General features: G+C 39.0%; 1 protein-coding gene across 1 annotated transcript in view; it reads left to right on the top strand.

Moving 5' to 3' along the window:
- Positions 1 to 5822: 5822 nt before the first annotated feature.
- TRUB1 (TruB pseudouridine synthase family member 1) overlaps positions 5823 to 19887 on the top strand; it is a 33830-nt gene continuing 19765 nt past the window's right edge. Inside the window, exons 1-3 of the mRNA XM_081074981.1 lie at positions 5823 to 6146; positions 9332 to 9430; positions 16453 to 16508. Of these exons, the coding sequence (XP_080931107.1) occupies positions 5870 to 6146; positions 9332 to 9430; positions 16453 to 16508 (432 nt within the window). The 5' untranslated portion in view covers positions 5823 to 5869. The remainder of the gene's footprint in view (positions 6147 to 9331; positions 9431 to 16452; positions 16509 to 19887) is intronic.

The raw sequence follows: 19887 nt of genomic DNA, 5'->3' as shown, positions 1-19887 counted from the left end.
TTCATCAGATTGCCTTGTTATCAAACTGAGGAGAGGGCAGATCAGAAATATTTGAGATAGGGATAGATCTGGAGTATGAAGTATTGCCGAGAGTCAGCCATGTTATCAGGACTTGATAATACCTTCCTCATTCTATACATAAGAATTCTGTTATTGCTTCCAAGATTATATTAGCTGTTCTGGTGGCCATTTTATATTGCATTCATGTAAGGCTCAATGAAAGTTGAAATTCCCCAAATGTTTTCCTTTACGTTGATTCTAGACCATGTTTTCTAAGACTTGTCCCTTTGAAAATTGGTTTTTAGCATCTATAGTCTGGGACTTAATGTTCATCTCTGTAAAGATTCATTTAAATTCAGCTTAGCTCTCTGGCCTATCTATACTGATGAGTGGTTACTGAGTATAGGTTACAATTATAGACTTTGGAGTCAGGCAAAACTGGATCCTACTAAATTTACCTGCTACTAGTTGTTGAACGAACGTTCAGCAAGTTGCTTATTCTTTTTAAGCTTCAATTTCTCATCTTTATAAGGCAATAATACTTCTCAGTGTTGTTAGATGAGTTACACGTGGGTTAGATGAGTTATTGTGCTAATTCAGCACATTGCAAAGAAAAGACACCCTTGAATGGAGCCTGGGAGATTATCTCTGAGCCCCAGGCCTGATAAGAATGTTTGAGTATGTTTGAGGCCTTGAGCTACACTGTAGCAGTTCGACAAGACAGTTTATACTAACAAGATGACTTATGGTAAACATCTGTTTTTGTATGCCTGACACCGTGGGCCACATGGTATCAGTTTGACATCTGGGGGCTAGAGACTGAGTAGCTACAGTGAGTCATGCAGGAGCTGTATGCCTCCATGACTGATCCCCAATAAAAACCCTGGACACCAAGGGTGGGGGGGGTTCCCTGATTGGCAACACTTCACACATGTTATCACATTTCATTACTGGAAAAATTAAGTACTGCCCTTGTGACTCCACTCAGAGGATAACTGGAAGCTTGGGCCTTGTGGGGACAGAGCCCCAGAAAGCAGTTTCCAGGCTCTCGGCCTCACATAGAAAGGTGCTGGCTCAGGTAGTAAATGGCCATCGACTGTGATTGGCTGGCCATCAGCTGTGGCTAGTTGGCCGTCAGCTGTAACCAGTGAGCCATTGGCCACTAATATAACTGCTGTGCCTACGCTAGCAGAAAGAATGGGGGCTAGCAAGAAGATGGTGGCTGGCAAGCGCGGACTGCTATTAGGACGGCGGGTTGCAGATTATGTAGATCCTTCTTTCTGTGTCTACAGCCCAGCCGCCAGCGAGAATATATTGGTTTGACTCCCCCATCTATGGCTCCGTGGGTATTCCTGTTTGGCCTCACCATGTCCTGCGTTCTTATGTGGAGAGCGGAGCAGAGACCCCGCAGGCCGCCCCGCATGACAGGCCTGGTTTATTCTGGCACCTTCCTCCTGTGTACCTTTTCCTTTTGCTGATCTTAATCTGTACCCTTCTGCTATAATAAACTGTAACCATGAATATTACAGCTTTTCTGAACTCTGTGGGTCCTTCTAGCAAATCCAGTCTGAGTTTGGCCTTGGGAACCAGAGCACATCCATTTACTCTAATGCTAACTATGTACTCTTGGTCAAATGACCTCACCTTATTTAGTTTCATTCTCCTCGTCTGTAAATGAGGATAATGATACTACTACTACTACCTAATGCTGCTATTAATTGTTGCCTTGTAGTGAAGTTCTGGCACCCAGCCTACACTTTATTTTCTGCGCAAGCCTAACTTGCAAGTTACTATAGAAATTCTAGGAAAATGTAAAGCATCGTCACACAGCATATCTATATATATTCAACAAAAGGGTTCCTTTAAGCAATCTATTTTGTAAGTTTTCATATCTTACCTCTTCCTCTACCCTAAGATACAATTTTTGAACTAGAAAATCTAACCTCAATTAGTGCAGAGATGTCCTCTCCCAATCTTTTCACCGCACATGGACATCGTTCTCCTCTTATCAATTGTTTACTGTTCCCATTTCATCCAAAAATCATTCTCCTTGATGGAGAAGTCAGGCAATGTAGGAGCTTTGCTTGCGCTTTGCCATTCTATTGACCTCAAGCAGTAAATCGACCTCTTTCTTGATCTTCATTTAAAGTTCCTTTTTATTTTCTTTAAATGTCACTGGGATTTTTTCTTTCCTATTTCCAAATCATTTGAACTTTAGTTTTGCTGGCCTTATTCCTACATGTTTATGATACTTTCTAATATTAATCTTTTATTATCTACCCTTCCTTTTAAAAAAAAAAATTATTTGCTTAATTTAAAATTTTATTTTATTGCTACTATTTTTCCTAATTATAAAATAAATGTATGGTCAAAATTAAAACATTAAAATATTTATACCTTAGAAAGCACATTTTCTTAGAAGTCTATCTCTATAAAAACTATATATTTCCTTCAGATACATTACTTCTCAGCAAAACACCATATGCAGACTACCACTTGTTGCTTTAATTACCTTCCCTATTAAGATAATTTACAATGGCATAGACAGAAGATTGTTTTTGGAGAGTTTTCCAGCTCTCTCAAATTTTATGCAATGAAATACGCCCATCTTTTCTCTGAATGTTAAAAAATATGCCTTTCTTAAGTCCATGAAATAGATTCAAGTATCCCCAATTTTCCGTTCTTGGTTATCAAAACCACTTTTTCTGTGCTTCAGTTGTAAAATGAGGGACTTTGACTATATAGTCTATAAGTTCTCATGAAGCACTATTTTCTATGATTATACCTTCTATAGGTAGTTGCACAGATGAACAACTGGAGAATTTGTAAAGAATAGCTTTCCCAAACATACAGGCCAACGGCAAGGATCCGATAAGTGCCTCAGGAGTTTAACCATGGAGGAGCCAGTGGCAAATTTGGAATAAAACCTTAAATTTTTGTTAATTAACAATTCCTAGAAGCACATGGGTAGTTGAGGGCAGCATGGAAGTTGGTCTAGAAAGATGGACTCTTATTATATAGCTTTAGGTATTCTTATTCTCTCTTTGCTTCAGTTCCATACATATAACACAGAGTTAAAAAGTATTTGAGGCCACATGAGGTAAGCTACACTAGGAATATACATCTATTATTTTATGTGTTCAGCACTACTTTTCTAGGAACTGCCACTAACTTCCCTGGAGCTGCCATGTTTATTCACTCATTTATTCAACAACTATTTATTGAGTGCTATATTTGACCCTATTCCAGGCCCTGGAGATATAGCAATGGGTAAAATATACAAAAATTCCTTATGGAGCTTACATTTTGATGGAGGAAATATGACATTAAACAAAGTAAGTAAATATTTGGTACGCCAGATGAAATGTGCTATGGAGAGAAATCAAGCAGGAAATCAAGTGAGGAAAGTGCTGTGGTTGAGGGATAAAACGAATGAAGCTCTATGTCCTGTATGTGGCCAGGACTGACTTTGTCCAGAATGTTTTTGGAATCAGATCAAAACAGGATGGTTTAAACCAAGAATGTAGAATGAAGAGTAGAAACAAAAACCCCGTTAAAATTAAAAAAGAAGAGTGCAGAATACATACGAGAATAGCATAAAAGGTGGGTGTGGGGAGAGAAAGAAAGAAGTAGAAAGAGAGAGAACTTCCCAGGTTCTGCATAATATTCTAGTATACTTCTGATAAATTATTTTTTTAAAATCCTTCTAATAAGTCTTAAGCTGATATGACTCATTTTCTGTCACTCCCAACCAAAGAACCCTAACTCATACATATATTAAGTAAAATAATCTGTAAATACAAGGCTTGCCCAATGTAGGAGAAGTTGGTTACCTTAGAAAATTAGAGCTTTGTGCTTCTAATGCCAAGAATACAGATAATGTATCACCACAGAGTTAATTTTGCTGTTCCCTAGCATTCCAGAAGTAAAATGTACAAGAAATGTTCATTTCTTTGTTTTATTTTATCCAAATTAAGTCTGATTCTGTACTGGGCTTGTGGAAAATTCAAATGGAAGCATTATTTTTCACCCCTGGTTCTACCTTCCCTCCATTCCCCTCACCACAGAGTCACAACAGAATTAGGGAAGCTTACTGATACCTAGACAACTGGGAAATGGCACTCTAATCTTCAAGTTATTCTTGTTCAAGTCTGCTTTAAACTTTCTCTGAAAGTCCCTGGCTCTCTGCTTCCATGCCAAGAGGAGAGCACAGAAATCTTGGCTGAGGCTAAAGAATGCTTTGCTCCCTAGGGTGTTGCCATCCCATCTGAGATCATGCCTCTTTACTAGAAATGGAAAATTCTTGAAGCAGGCTCAGGGATCCACTAATCAGGGGACCTGTTCAGTTTCTCTCTCCTTATTCTCAAATTAATTCTCTTTTCTGTACTCCACGGCACCCCTATGCATAATATTTTCAGTTAGCTTAGGCATTTTTTTTTTTTTTTTTAGATAATAGACCATAAGAGTAAGTGACTTCCTTGTAGAAATTTCAGCTTTCCACCCAGCAAAAACTCCCCAAAGATTTTTTTTTTTTTGGCCTTTCATTTTGTGGTATAATATGCACAACATAAAATTTCCCTTTTAACCATTTTTAAGTGTATAGTTCTTTGGTATTAAGTACATTTGCATCATTGTACACCCTAAAGGTTTAATTAGAGTTTGGTGATCTGATTGAAATGAGGTGAAAATACAGGAAGAAATAAACAGTCATTAAAACATTGTTCTTTCATGCATTTGTTGAATGAACAGGGCAAGTTCAAATGGGGTCCCAAAATTGGTGATTCTGAGCAGCTAAGAAGCATCATTAGGACACTAGATATTAATGTGCAAGAGGATGATGAGGAGAAAGGATGGCTGTAAGGAAACTTGGGGAAACAATGAAGACCAACTTTATCTGTCTCACAATACTAATAACACCATTTAATGTATCTGGAAAGAAGTGAAATGAAGACTTTTTCTCCACGCTGCCTTGTGCTAGGATTAGAACAATTTTTGGGGGCAGTGAATAATTTCTACAGAGGTCTCAAATCGAAAGTAAAATTTAATTTTATGAATTGCAATAATGCCTTTTGATATTTAAGCAATGTGTTACTATGGAATGCAATCCACAGAAAAGTGAGTATTAAAATCTTGGAATTGTTGAGAATTACACGTGGGGATCGGAGGGTGGCCAGGGTGCATGACGGGTATCCAAATAAGCACACGTGATTTAGTATTGGCTGGGTCTAGAAATCTCTTTGGGGAATTTGAAGAACTTGTATCCATTTATTCATTCCCAAATAGTTATTTTAGAGCCTACTATGTGTGAGGCACTAACAAATGATACAGCAGTGAAGAGGTCAATACGTTCCTTGGCCTAATAGAGCTTACATTCAGGTGCATTTTAATTCTGAACCGTGAATCCAACGGCACAATAAATTGAAGCAGTGAACCAAGAGAGCCATAATTCTTCACAAGCCGCAGCAAAAGTCAGAACTTTAAGTTTTATATTCTTGGATGCTGGGTCTTCTTAGTTCCTTGGAAGGGGACCGGGCAGGTGGAATGTGACACGATTTCCCACCAAAAATATACAGTCTTAGTGTTCGGGTTATATAACTCTAAATTATACTGTGGCACCGAACTAACACCACCTAAGAAGCAGACAGGGTTATAGGAGAAAAACTGATCATTTCATCAGAGCACTCAGAAGGCCACCTTTCAAGCCAGCACAGGAAGGCTACGGACTACAATTCCCACAAGCCTTTGCGACCCTCCCCCGCATCAGCACAGCTTCGAAATCTGGGAAAGATGATGGGGTGCCGGGCGCGCTCCTTATTGCGTCATCAGCGTGCGACGCTGGGATACAAATACAGGTCTGGGCTACCAGAGCATGGCAGCTGTTGAGGCTGCCGTGGTGTCGTCGTCTTCTTTGGACAGAGACACAGCCCCAGTCCCTCGAACTGCAGGCACAGCTGCAGCAACCACCGCCACCTCGTCAGCGACCGCTGCAGCCGCGGCAGCGGCCAGGACTGGATCTGAAGCCAGGGTCTCCAAGGCCGCCATGGCTACGAAGCTGCTGTCCCTGAGCGGCGTGTTCGCGGTGCACAAGCCCAAAGGGCCCACTTCAGCCGAGCTGCTGAATCGGCTGAAGGAGAAGCTGCTGGCAGGTACGGCAGCCGGGCTGGGGACCAGGCTGGTTTGTTGCGCGCTCGTGGCGCCAGGTACAAGGAAGGTCAAGGGAGAAGGAGCGCTGAATTACCGCTGGGCAGAAACCGGGGGCGGCTGCACTTGGCCTTGCCCCGACGTGCACGCCTGTAGCCTCGTTGGCAGCTGCCTCTCTCGAGGGAACAAAACCCACGCGCACACACGTAAACCCCAGCTCTTGGGCGTACAGCCAGTTTTCACCCCTCAGGAGCCCCCCCCCCCCTTATTTTTGGTTCATGTAGATGAGCCCCACCCAAAGGAAGCACTGGCTCTACCCCCAAAGTTGCCTTCTTAAAAATATGTTGGAAATGCAGCTGTTGCTTCGCTCACCAAGACTTACTACAGGGGTTTTCACATAGGGGCCTAAGAATTACTTCAAGTCCCTTTACAAACGCAGGTTCTTAATCCGTCCCAGGGATTGTGGTTCTGAGGGTCCGGGGTGTTTTTAGGAAACCGCATCTTTAACCCGTTGCTCCAGGTAATTCTGCTGTAAATAGGCTGCGGGCCCCATTTGGAGGCAGGTGAAATTGAACTTGGTCGCTTCTCTAAGAGCATTCGTTTTGGTGGTTTGTTTGTTTTCATATACCCTGGGGGAATGTTAGAAGAGCCTGAAGGATCTTTCAGTTCATCACCTCAGTAGAGATTTCAGTGGCATCAAGGAACCTTAGCTGGGTCGGGCACCTACAATTAGTCAGGTCTGGGCTAGCTTGGAAGGATGTGAAGATGAAAGATACTGTCTCTTCCTTTAACTAAGCTGGTAACCTAGGACTTTCTGCAGCCTTCGGTGGTAAAACTGTTTAGCCAGATAGTCAAGGCCCGCCCGAGTTTGGCCCTGGTCCGTATTTCCTTTAAACCAGTACAGGAACTGCCTTCGTACATTGTTTTGTATCCCCTGGCAAACTTTACACCTATTTTGTGCAAAAACACATTATTCTGATGAAAATGTGTTAACTAAAACTTGCACAGTCCAGATGAAAATGCCTTTTGGCAACAGGTACACTCTTGCAGATGTTTATTTCCAGTGTTACCTCTACTCATTCTTTTGTTAAACTTTCCTTAACACTTTTGTTACCTGTAGGGATGGGTGATACAGTGGATGTTGAAAGAAGGAATTGCATCAAGGACAAGCTTTGTGGTGTCTTCTCACAGTTGTTTCCTTCACAAAGTTGCTGCTTTCGTTTGCCCTGATTTGTTAGCTAAACTGGCTCTTTTGATCCGAAAGGTCGTGATTACCATTCTTTCTCTCAGACAGTTCCTCATAGGATCAAAGCCATATCCTGGCCTTCCAGTTAATCCGTCTCCAAAAACTGAAATTTCTTCTTGAAACTTGCTTAAAACTGATTGTTTCAGGGCTATTGCTGAGCCATTTTCTGGAAGCCACTCACTCAGATATAGATAATTGCTATTACTACTCTCCATTTCTATATTGCTTGTAATTGGCCTGTTCTATATTTATATTAGGTAGTCCAGGGCTCCCTAAATGCCTCTCTGACTCGCTGTCATAATTACCTGGGAAGATTCTTAAGGACACAAATTCCAGGGCACCATATTCTAATGCCAGCCAGGTTGGACAACCACAGTGAGTGGTCACAGCCTCTATGTGTTAACATTCCTTGCCTTCCCTTACATCGATTCACGTCACACTAAAATCCCTGCTCTTCTTTGTCTGTTTGAATCCTTCAAGGCCTGAAACATCAGCACTTTATAGCTAGAAAAGACCTTATTAATTCTTCCATGAATGGTACCCGTGGGGTGAACCAAACTCCAATATAGTAGAGGTGGTATGTCCTCAAACTTGAAAGGGGTAAATTTGAACACAAAGGGACAATTAGCAAATTTATAGGCCTTCATACTCCAAGGAATGTCAAGTTGAAAATACAGAGAGATCCCCAAAAGGTATCTATAACTTCATGGATGAGAGAGCCATAATGGGTTGCAAGTGAAAGGAGAAAGGTTTGAAGCCTAGGCGTGGCCTTTTAGGTTTCCATTAGAGCAGACAGCCGTGCCCTTCCAAGCGTGGTGATGTCATACTCAGAGCGTGGCACTAGGACTGTTCCGGATACCATGGTTCTGTCTCGGTAGGAGGTCATTACATGGTGAGGCTGAGCAACCCAGCACTTTTTTTTTTTTTTTTTGCCAATTAATCTAGCTTTTCCACTCCATCATTGCTTTCCCCCTTTTCCTTTATCTGTCCTCGCTTTTCGTTTTCTTTTGCTCCGTTTTCTATCTTCTCTGTGTCAGTGGTAATAAGGAAGGTTTGACGGGCTTGGGTAGTATAGATCAGTACAGCTGTTCCTGCTCTTCTTTCTCATTTGAAGTCCAGTAGCCAGTCAGCGTTCTCTCAGGATATTGTTATATGCCATAATAACAACAACAATAACTAGTAGTACTACTACTACTATTTCTTACTGTTACAGTGGTATTTTTTTATTTCCAAAGCACTTTTAATAATATTATTTCAGTTTATCTTTATAATAGGAATATGAGATAGGCCAGGCTGGCATCCTTTTTTTTTTTTTAATTGAAATGCTTTGGAGGTTAAGAAGCAATTTGTTACCTATTTCCCACATAACCTTTCGTTGGGATTAACTTCTTTAAGGAAGTGAGAGTTTTGATTAGGAGACAACAGCAATGAATACAGATATTTTGGGAACTTAGTGTTCTTAGAAGTAGCCCTGTATGAGATGTGCTCCCAATATTAGGTACCAGGGGGGTGCCAGAAAAAAACACCAGGAAACAAAATAGATTTAAAAATGAAATTGAGGACTTTTAAAACTAGCTGCCTATAGGAAAACTAACTTCCCTCTGTCCCTAACAGCCCACTGCTATTAGCGGTTTACCAGATTTTGGTGGGTTAGCCTGGATATTTAACCACTTTTTAAGTTTTGTTTTCCCCCCAAGAAAATGAATCTTTGTTTCTAGATCACTAATTTTTAGAATATTGTTTTGTAATTTAGGGAGTATCTATATATTTTTAAATCTTTGTTAGTAATGTTGCTAATAATGTCATAATCTTCATGTGTTAAGTTTGTACAGTACTTTATATTTGTTTTGAATATTCCACCCACCCCCCCACCCCCTCATATTTATGGAGATTCTACTTCATTCATCTTGGTAATTACATTTTTTCATCCAATTACTCTCATAGAAGCTGGAATGCCTTCTCCAGAATGGACCAAGAGGAAAAAGCAGACTTTGAAAATTGGCCATGGAGGGACTCTAGACAGTGCAGCCCGAGGAGTTTTGGGTAAGAAATATGAGTGGAAGTTTAATGTGACTATCACTTAATATCAGAAAGAATATTGATTGAAAAAAGGTAAGAAAAAGCCATGCCATTTTCCATCTACTGTGGAGTATTTCAGATCTGGATTTATAGTGCCATCTTCTAAAGAAGCCCTTAATTATTATGAGGTACATAATATTTAATACAAAACTATTAGAAGTAGCCACTTTTATGTGTGGATAGGACTTTGAGAAAGGGTTTGTATCTGTGCAGAAAAGAGGTAACAAAGCAGGCCCCAAATCACTGTCTTTAAAAACCCTGCTAACAAGTAACAAGGCTTGTCCTTGGCTGGCATCTGGGAACTAGGGGTTTGGGGAGTGTTCCCACCCTTCCCTGTCCGATAAGGGTGGTTTGCTGTACCTCCACTATGTGAACACTGGGTTTATACTGGACACCTGCTTTCCTTCTTGGGGTCTGGAATTTTGTCCCACCATGCAGGTAGAGGATGCCTGAGTGACCATTCCTCTCATCTCCCACAATCAAAACTTTGGGTGCTGAGTTTCTAATGGGTTTCTTTGAGCAGGAAGATCGCACACGTTATTGCTTTTCTCATTATTGGAGAAAGGAGCGTACTCAAGTGCCCCCCACCCCCATAGGAGGGCTAAGCAAACCTGGGCATGCATTTCTCCAGTGTCTTCCCCATGTGATACAGCTGTGTGACTTGACTATGTCATTGTAGTAAGTCTTAGCCGTGGATGAATTTTCCTTCGTGGCGTGGTCTCTTGGGGACTCCCAAAAAGGTACATGGCTCTGTTTTTTGTCTGTGTTGAATGTAATCTCTGAGATCAGCTCTCTTGAGAAGGTGAACCTTATAGTTCCTGAGAAGTAAGTCACTTTCTCTGGAGCATTTTAGTGCTTATGGAGGAAAATGGTAGAATTGATTGAGGGGAGAAACATCATTTATCCTTTTTCTTCTGGCATCAGGTAGAGGTTCTGAAATCTATCTTTCCGCACTGCAGAAGTGTGTATCAACAGGTGAGGGATGCTTTACAAACCTTTTCTGTAACTACCTTCTGTCACAGAAATATATACATTGGGGCGCCCCTACTCTCCCCTTTTCCCATATACTGGAAACAAACCTTATGGAATAATACTTAACCTTTTTACGTGTCATGATGTTTCATATTTTATTCTATTTCGTTTTTTAAAATGCAGATCACAATCCACTGAATTGATTTAATTATGCACTAATGGGTTGTGACGCATGGTTTATAACTGTGCTGCAGTGTCCAATCCATTTTATCAGAGCTAACATTAGTTATAAACAAACAGCAACGAACCAAATCTAAGTGATCCAAAGGAAATGAGTTCTTATTTAGAAGAAAAGGATCAAATTGGTGAGGAACATTATCAGTGTGAATTTGCATTTTCTAAAATTACAGATTTTATTTAATTCATGTTGACAAAAATATCTTAAGTGTAAAATAGAAAAAAAAGGAAATCCATTTTCTTGAATTAGGGAACTCAAATAGGCAAATTCTGACAATGTTACTATTTCCTACTATATCTAATGATATCCATTTGTGAAGCACTTACTATGTGCTTAGGACATTTATAAATTATGTACTTTAATTTTTATTATAAACCTATGGGGTAGGTATTCTTATCCCCATTTTATGAAAGAAACGAAGACCCCAGAGATAAAGTAACATGTGCATTGTCGTAGTTAGTGAGCGGCAAAGTCAGGATTTGAACCCATGTGGCTTAGTTCCAAAGCCTCTGCCCTAGTGGGGTGGCAGACACCTGGCACGCCTTCCTTTGTTCCCTACTCCCCATCCCCACCCCAGGAATTCCTAGGCATCACAGCATTCTTTGCCATTGGTCCTAGTTGTGGCTTTACAGTTCCCATCCGTTTAGAACTCTTGAGTTGAAGCTGATTTGTCCTAACCATTCTCTTCTACTGTTTTCCAAGGCACAGCACCATAAGTGTAAGAAGAGAGAGGACAAGATCTGCTGCTAATTTGTGAATAGACCGATTCTATTAATTGCTGGGGGTTGGTAATTGGTATGTAAAAAATAGTGATATTCCAGGCAGTTAGTGAAATAAGTTTATTTTTTACTCTAAACCTATGGGATCTTGTCAAAACTTACATTTCAGTGTTACAAAAAGGTGGCATTTCACTGAGATTTGAGTAAGTAAAAGAGATAATATTGGAAATAATTTTTCATTTGGAAGCTTAATTTACATTTGAGCACACAGGGACCTTTATGATAATTTATGTTCATATGTAAAATTTATGAATTTATCTTGTAAAACTGATGAAGAACAAAGTTTCCAATAAAGAATAAAGTGAAAACAAACAAAAAAAATAGTAGGTATTTTAGTCACAGCATAAGAAATATTTTTTGTCTAAGTTAGCAGTTTTCAGAGACTGTTAAGAGAAGTTGATTTTTGTTGCATAGTGTAATAAACAAAGCTCTAATCATACATGAGTTTGAGTACTGGCTGCTTTATTTACTGATTACATACACCCTGTGTAAATCCTGTAACCTCATGAATCTCAGTTTATCTCTTAAAAAAAGGGTAGTATCTACCATAACTGTCAGAAGGTTTATTGAAATATCTCATGAAATGTTATAATATAGAGCTATATACTGTAATCTGAAGTTCTTCATAAAGTATTTAAAAAAAAATAAACAACTGGACCTGTATGAAAAAAAATACTTTTACTTTCAATATTTTAGATTGTTTTTGCTGTATTTTTCTTTGTAATGTTAATAGTACAAATTTAAGAATTTAGCTGGCAATTTAAGATATTTGCAATTCAGGTTTATAATTCTGTTAATCTAATATATATATAGATATATACATATAGATATATATATCTATCTATATATATATAGATAGATATAGATATATATATATATACATGTATGTCTCCTGTATAATTCTGTAAAGAGGACTTGCAGAATTCTCCAAAATCCTGTAGTAGGCAAAATAATGGCCCCCTCAAGGTATCTACCTCCTACTCTCTGGAACCTATGAATATGTTAGGTTACATCACAAGAGGAAGTTAATGTTGCTAATCAGCTGACTTAAAGAGATTCTCTTGGAATACCTCAATGGGCCTGGTGTGATCACAAATAGTTTTTAAAAAGTGAAAGAGAAGGCAGGAGAGAGAAGAGGTGCATTGGATTGATAGCATTGCTATTATGGAGTAGGGAAGGGGGTCACAAGCCAAGGAATGTGAGCATCTTTTAGAAGCTGGAAAAAAGCAAGGAAACTGCCCTAGAAAGGCTCAAGAGAAAGGTTCTCCCCTTGGGCCACCAGAAACGAACACAGTCGTTCTGATCCCTTGAATGTTAGCATAGTAAAACCCATCTCAGACTTCTGAGCTTCAGAACTAGGACAATAACCGCTAAGTAGGCAAACTAATATGCACGTTTATTATAAATTATTTAAACTGGAAACTGAGTTTCTATACAGAACTTTAAAATTTTTTATTTTTTAACTTTAGGAGTTATAAAATCACAGTGGAACAATTAGGAAATACAAAGTTGAAGATAAAAATTATTCATTTTCCTCTTTCTAGCAATAATTATTGTTAATATTTTTGCCCTAGTTCCTCCTGCTTTTTGTCTGTGCAAATTTTAAAAGTTGAGCTGTTTTACTGTATGTACATTTGTATCCTGGTTTTTGTCACTTATATAATAACATAGTAAGCATTTTATCATGTTAAGTAAAAGACTCTTTGTGTGTTTTTTTTTTACTTTATTAAGAAATAACTGACAAGTATAGTTGTATATATTTAAATTGTTGAAATCATACCAAGTATTCTCTGACCACAAGGATATGAAACTAGAAGTGAGTAACAGGTGGAAAGCTGGAAAACTCACAAATATATGGAAGTTAAATAACACACTCTGAACAACCAATGGGTCAAAGAAGAAATCAAAGGGTAATCAAGACATACCTTGAGACAAATGAAAACGGAAGTACAACATAGCAAAATTTATGAGATGCAACAAAAGCAGTTCTGAGAGGGAAGTAAACATTATTTTTAATAGCAACATAATGTGCTGCCATATGGGTAAAATGTAATTTATTTAACCGGTTCCCTATTTGAAGTCCTTGACGTTATGAGAGCTTTGTTAGTAGAAACAAATGCTCCTTTGATTTTGTGAGGAGCATCTTTATGAATAAAACTTTTTCGTTGTTTCGGATTATTAAGATAAATTCCTAGAATGTACAGGTCTTTTAAGATGATTGCAAGGGTGTCTTAGAATTAGATAAATGGTAGTAGAAGCTTCCAACTGCAAAAAGCCTTGGAATTACATGAGTAATACCCTTGCCTGTCCTAACGTGGCTCTCATCACAAATAAAGTCTACTTTTATGAATTGAGAATAGAGTACTAGGCCATTTGGATAAGTTTGGAGATAGTGAATTTTTTTACTAAGAAACATTTGCGATCAGAAAATTTGAGAGAGGGAAAATAGTAACTGAGGTAGTGCTTGGAAAACCCTATTATTCATTCATTCTCCTAATTCTTAACACTGTTTCAGACTGTCGTGTGTTTGCTCATGCTGTTCTTTTCAGATCAATTCCTAATCCCTGTCTTCTTTAGTTGTATAGAGATCCTGCTGATCTTTCCAGATTCCCCTGAAATGCAGTCTCCTACATGTGAAGCCTGCCCATTTGCTCTTTATGTTGTTAATGTAAAGCTTCATTCTATTCTTTGTTTCTGTTAACTCACAGGGCTGAAACTGCCCTTACTTATTCCCGTACCTATACAACAAGTACTGAATAACATTTTGAATGATTGAATGGGGAAAAGTTGAGTAAAACTGTTGTCCAGTAAAGTGTCCCTTGCATGAAAGCTGCTTGTTAGCTGGGTTTCAACTCCAGGTAATTTGCTACATGCCCCTTCGGTATTAGTCTTGCTCAAATTCTGCTCTCAGGAATCGCCAAACTTCAGTGGGCCTTGGTTTTCTTGGATATAAAATTAGAGGGTTAAGATGGGTAACTTGTTTTAAATTCTATTCTGGATTACTGAACTAGCAGAGAAAGCATCATTAGTTCAGCATTTCAACCATGACTAACCTGAACGTGTCAGCCTGCTCTTGAGAAATCCCTGCACTCTGGCTGATAAGCCCACTGTGCTCATCCTTGTATCTGAAAATTGGCGCCGTTTGTGCCTTCTTGAGAACATGTTTCTCTCTCCTCTGTGTTCAAATCCTACACATCCTTTCAGGCCTAACTCAAAGTCTGTTTGAGACGCTCGAGTGAAGTGTCCTCTGCCCTCTTTGGCCACTTAAGGGGCTTCCTCCTTTACCTCCTACAGCAGTTATTCTCTTTTGACACTTAATTCACTTGGACACTTAATTGTATACTATCATTATCTAGTGTTATTAATTCAGACCACATTTTTCTGAGCACTTGTGATTTCCCTTGTCTGTATTTTCCCTATGAGGTTATAAGCTTTTTCAAAGTCAGGAAATACGCTGTTCCATTGAAAGCATTCTTGGGATTGTGTGCTTGGGAAATACTGATTGGGGGATTCTTGAGTGGGATAAAATTGCACTGAATGTTTGTTGTTATTATTAAACAAAGTTTTTGTCTTGGCAGTTAGCAGCTCCTGTTGGAAGAATACGGTGCTCAATAAAGGATACTAACGGCAGACAGTTTTTTTCTTAGTCCTTAAACCAATATGACTATCGTGGAAGCTTAGAAGGGGTTGGGGATAGACTTTATAAAGGAGATGGGATTTGAGCTGGTTTCAGAGGGTGGACTTTGAATACTTTACGAGGGAGTTGGTACTGTAGGCCATTGGGGGGGGGGGCTTTGTTGTGTGCAATATAGGTTTTCAGAAGTGGTTATGAAATGGTGTGCGTTGGAAGGGGAAGGGATAGGATGTGGAAAAGTCAGGTTTGCAATGGTTTAGGATGATTTAGGCTGGTGGCAGTGGAAGACAGCTTAGATGAGTAAGGTGGCAAGGAGGATGAAAAGGAAGGGCGTCTGCTCTTGGGCAGTCTGGTGTGAGTCTGAACTCCGCCTCTTACTGGTTGTGAGATGTTGGGCTAAGTTCTGAGTCTCTCTATGCTTCAATTTCCTCATCTGTAAAATAGGGATAATTGTATTACCTTTCTTTATGGTTGTTAAAAGGACTAAATGAGCTAATGCGTGGAAAGCATTTAGAATAGAATTTAATACATGGTAAACTCAGTGAGCGATAGCTGCTTATAAATATTAATGGTAACTCAGCATGCCAATCATTTCTCCTTGTTTCTTGGAATTCTGACTTGTGGTTATGTGTCCTTTTACAAAATTGTTCCCATTGATGAGAAATACTTCAATTCTTACAAAAATTTGCTTGCTATTTAGTGAAGAATTGATTCCATCCTCTCATCCTCACCTGGTGAAATGTGTGGTCATAAGGATAAATAATGTTTGATATTGAAGAGACAGGTGGGCCGCTGTACTTTATACGAGTATGTGGTCTACGTGCAAGTACATTCTCCAGGCTCTCATTTACCCTGTATTCTCTTTGTCTTGGGTTGATTTGTTATGTTTCTGTTTTCTTGATTGTATGCTGCTGGGCACTAATCATCTTTAAATGGTTCGTTAGCTATGATGATGGTTTTTTCTTTGTTTAATAATGAACTCTGTCAAAAGACTTTATCATACCATGGTTAATTGTATCATGGATTTTTCACTGATGCCCATAAAAATTCCAGTGAGTCCTTTGAGAGTTTTCTAAAAGTTTGCATTATCTAATTGACTAGGTTGAGGTTTCTACCAGGTTTTTACACTTTGATAAAGAAAAAAAAGTCTCCCATTCCTTCTTCAGAATTTCTTAGTTGCAAGACATGTTCCACTGACTGGAGTAATGGGAGCCCTCAAATTATGCTCAATATATGCTCTTTCGAGCGTATATTTGCTCTTACGTTACATATGCCAAGAAATCATGACCAAAAAAATACGTAGATATTTTGAAAACTACTTTTCAGAATAGAGTGTCATAACATTTCTTTCTTTGATTTGTAGTGGTTGGAATTGGAAGGGGAACCAAACTGTTGACCAGCATGTTGTCAGGGTCCAAGGTAAGATTACTAAAATTGTTCTGGTTTTCGTTCTTCTTGAATGTTTTTCCTAATGACCATGTGTTGGATTTTACCAATTAAAGAATAAGCTACATAAATTACATGAATGAGTGTCAGTCCTGAGTTGTAATCACAATGTCTATAATCATGATAACTGAGAATCAAAATATTGAGACTAGGGGGCAGACGGGTGGCTCAGTTGGTTGGAGCACGAGCTCTGGGCAGCGGGGCTGCCGGTTTGATTCCCACATGGGTCAGCAAGCTGCGCCCTCCGCAACTAGAATGAAGTCAATGAGCTGCCGCTCATCTCCCGGGTGGCCAGATGGCTCAGTTGATTGGAGCACGGGCTTTCAACCACAAGGTTACTGGTTCAACTCCCTGAGTCCCGCAAGCGATGGTGGGCTCTGCCCCTGAAACTAAGACTCAGCCCCTTGAGCTGAGCTGCTGCTGAGCTCCCGGATGGCTCAGTTGGTTGGAGAGCATCCTCTCAACCACAAGGTTGCCGGTTCGACTCCCGCAAGGGATGGTGGGCTGCGTCCCCTGCAATTAGCAACGTCAACTGGACCTGGAGCTGAGCTGCGCCCTCCACAACTAAGACTGAAAGGACAACAGCTTGAAGCTGAATGGCATCCTCCACAACTAAGATTGAAAGGACAACAACTTGACTTGAAAAAAGTCCTGGAAGTGCACACTGTTCCTTAATAAAGTCCTTTTCCCCTTCCCCAGTAAAAAAAAAAAAAGAAGAAGAAGAAAATATGAGACTATACACTGGAATTCTTAATTGAAAAACAAATTTGACTTATAGAAGAAAAACTCGACAGTGCCCATAATTTAAAAAAATTATATTTAGTTTTTTAATATAATTATATGTCTTAGATAAAAGGAAACTTACAGATCCTAAATTCTGTTGGCAGATATCTTTAAACCGTCGACTTTTTATAGGAACAATACCATTTTGTAAAGTATGCACTTTTCAACAAAAGACATGCTTTGTTCAATGGTTACAAATATTTGCTAAAGAAAAGAATTGGGCTTCTTTCAATAAGTTACATCATTCATCAGTTAGAGCAGTCTTGACTGAATTCAAAAGCACTTTTGGAGGTGCTTGAAAGGAGCGAGAGGGAGGGGTTATGCAGACGCCGGGCAGTCTTAAATCTGTGGACTGCTTCAGGCATTCAGTGAGTGACCCCCAGGAGGGAATAACAGGGTGGGGGGAACACTGGCGCAGGATGTCAGAGTGGCTGACCTTTCTGGGCTTCTCTGTTTTTCCTTAGGAAAAATGACTCAATTCTCTCTAGGGTCTCTTCTAGCTGTAAAAGAGATAATAATACCTGTATTCTACTTAGTAACCAAGTTATAATAATTGGGGCTAGGGGCCAGTGAAAATGCCTGTGGGAGGAAGATTAATATGCCATTAGGTAGAGAAGAATTTCAGCAAGCACCTGGGCTGAACTTTTTGTTTCAAAACCCTTACTCTAAGTGGGATATAGATACTTGGTAACCTGATTTTTGTCTAAATTGTTTCTTTTTTAAAAAATGTGGTCAAAGACCATTACAAATTTTTTTAAGTTCATTGCAGACTGATTGATGACTTTTGCAAAATATAATTAAAATGTTATGGCAATGCCAAATTGTTGAATCCAAGTTTCTAAATACCCTCATTTTCTGAACTTTTCGTGGATGCTGGCCCTTGTAACCACACTTTGAGTGGCACTGGTCTAAGTAAACTTTTCTTAAGATAAAAAGCCCTAGGGAGCACACTGGAGCACATTGCCTTTGACATCACATTTTAGTTAACTGGCATATAACCTGTGTCTTTCGGTTGGAAGGAATCTTAATGCCTTAGACAGATGGAAAAATTTCATTGTGACTTGCTCTGCAATCTTCAGAATGTTGGTGTTGAAAAATCACAGAATACAAAAACTGTGTTAGAATGGACGAGTTTGGCTGTTTTACAGTAAATTTGTACACTGTGCTTAACTACTGACACACAGGGTGTAGAATCTGTTTCTGGTACATGTTTTTTGCCAGTTGCTTAATCCTTGTTTCTTAACTCCAAAATATAAGCCTTGGTAATTTTGATACAGGATTATCCCTGATTTTTATTTTGTTTTTTTAACATTATTTGGTATTTTCCAAAATCTTTACAATGAACAAGTGACTTTTAGAATAACAAAAAAGGTACATTTACATGAAAGAATTTATTTTCATTTTCCCAAGATAAAATAGGTTGAGTTCATTGGAATATTTATTACCCACCCCTCCACCCCCAACCACAAATACACAAAACACACACTGTATGTCATTGAAAGGTTTTGCATGTAAATTCCAGGTATATTTCCAGAAGTATGACAACTGGATATAAGTACATTGATGGCTGTGGCTTAAGTTTTATCACAAACCGTTTTGGTATTCAGCTCGGAAAGCTGAATGGCATACAGTGAAATCAGTAATCCTCAGTAACTTAAATAGAAAATCCCTCATTACAGAAACCTAGTTCTTGGGTGCTTCACATTTCAAAAACAGGATTATTATCTCATTAGCTGTTTGTGTTTTTTATACTTTTAGTTTTAGATTATGTATTTGTTGAAAAATTAAACCATTTAAATGTTACCTTTATGTGGAAGATTATATTTTTATCAAAAGTAATTGAAAACTATTAATGAATTTTTAAAAATTCATTTTTTTATTTTTAGCACTGGAAGGTATCTTATTACACTTGATCTTAGCCAAAAGGCCGAGAAGCGATAGCACTAGAAGGTATCTCAGAGAGCCTCTTATCCAGTGGCTTTCAAAACTGTTTTGACCGAGACCCATAGTAAGGAATTTGTTTTACATCAGGACCCTATATACATACATGTATAAAAAACAAAAATTGTATCAAACAACTTTAAGCCTATATTTAGTGTACTCTTGATATTTTTCCTTCTGTTTCATTTTTTTTTAAAAGGTGCCTGCAGCCTCCTAACTGGACACAGACCTACTGTTTGACCTAATGTTTATTCTTTTCCACTTCCTACTTTTACAGATGAATTGTCATTTGCACCACAATTAGACTTGGGTGTGTGTCTGGTGGAGTTACCTCAAGAGTAGAAATATTCAGTTCTAGGATGGCAGATGTTCGACGTTCATGTTGCAGCCGTCACAGTCCACGCCCCCTCATCCTCCAATCCTAATTAGAGACCCTGCTAATTGAGCCAAGAAACCTGCTTAGAAGCCTGTTCATCGTAATGTACTTCAGACAACCACCATCAATGAATGGGTGGGGTGCTGACCCTTTCAGTAAAATCTTCAGGCCCTGAGGTTAGTTTGCTTCTGTTTTGAAGACCAGACACTACTCAGACCCCCCACTCCTTTTCCGCCTTCTTTCCCTTTCAGA

Source organism: Rhinolophus hipposideros (genome assembly GCF_964194185.1).
Source record: "Rhinolophus hipposideros genome assembly, chromosome: 15".
Lineage (NCBI taxonomy): Eukaryota > Metazoa > Chordata > Mammalia > Chiroptera > Rhinolophidae > Rhinolophus > Rhinolophus hipposideros.
The sequence above is the reverse complement of the archived record's forward strand: the minus strand, read 5'-3'. Positions and strand labels throughout refer to the sequence as shown.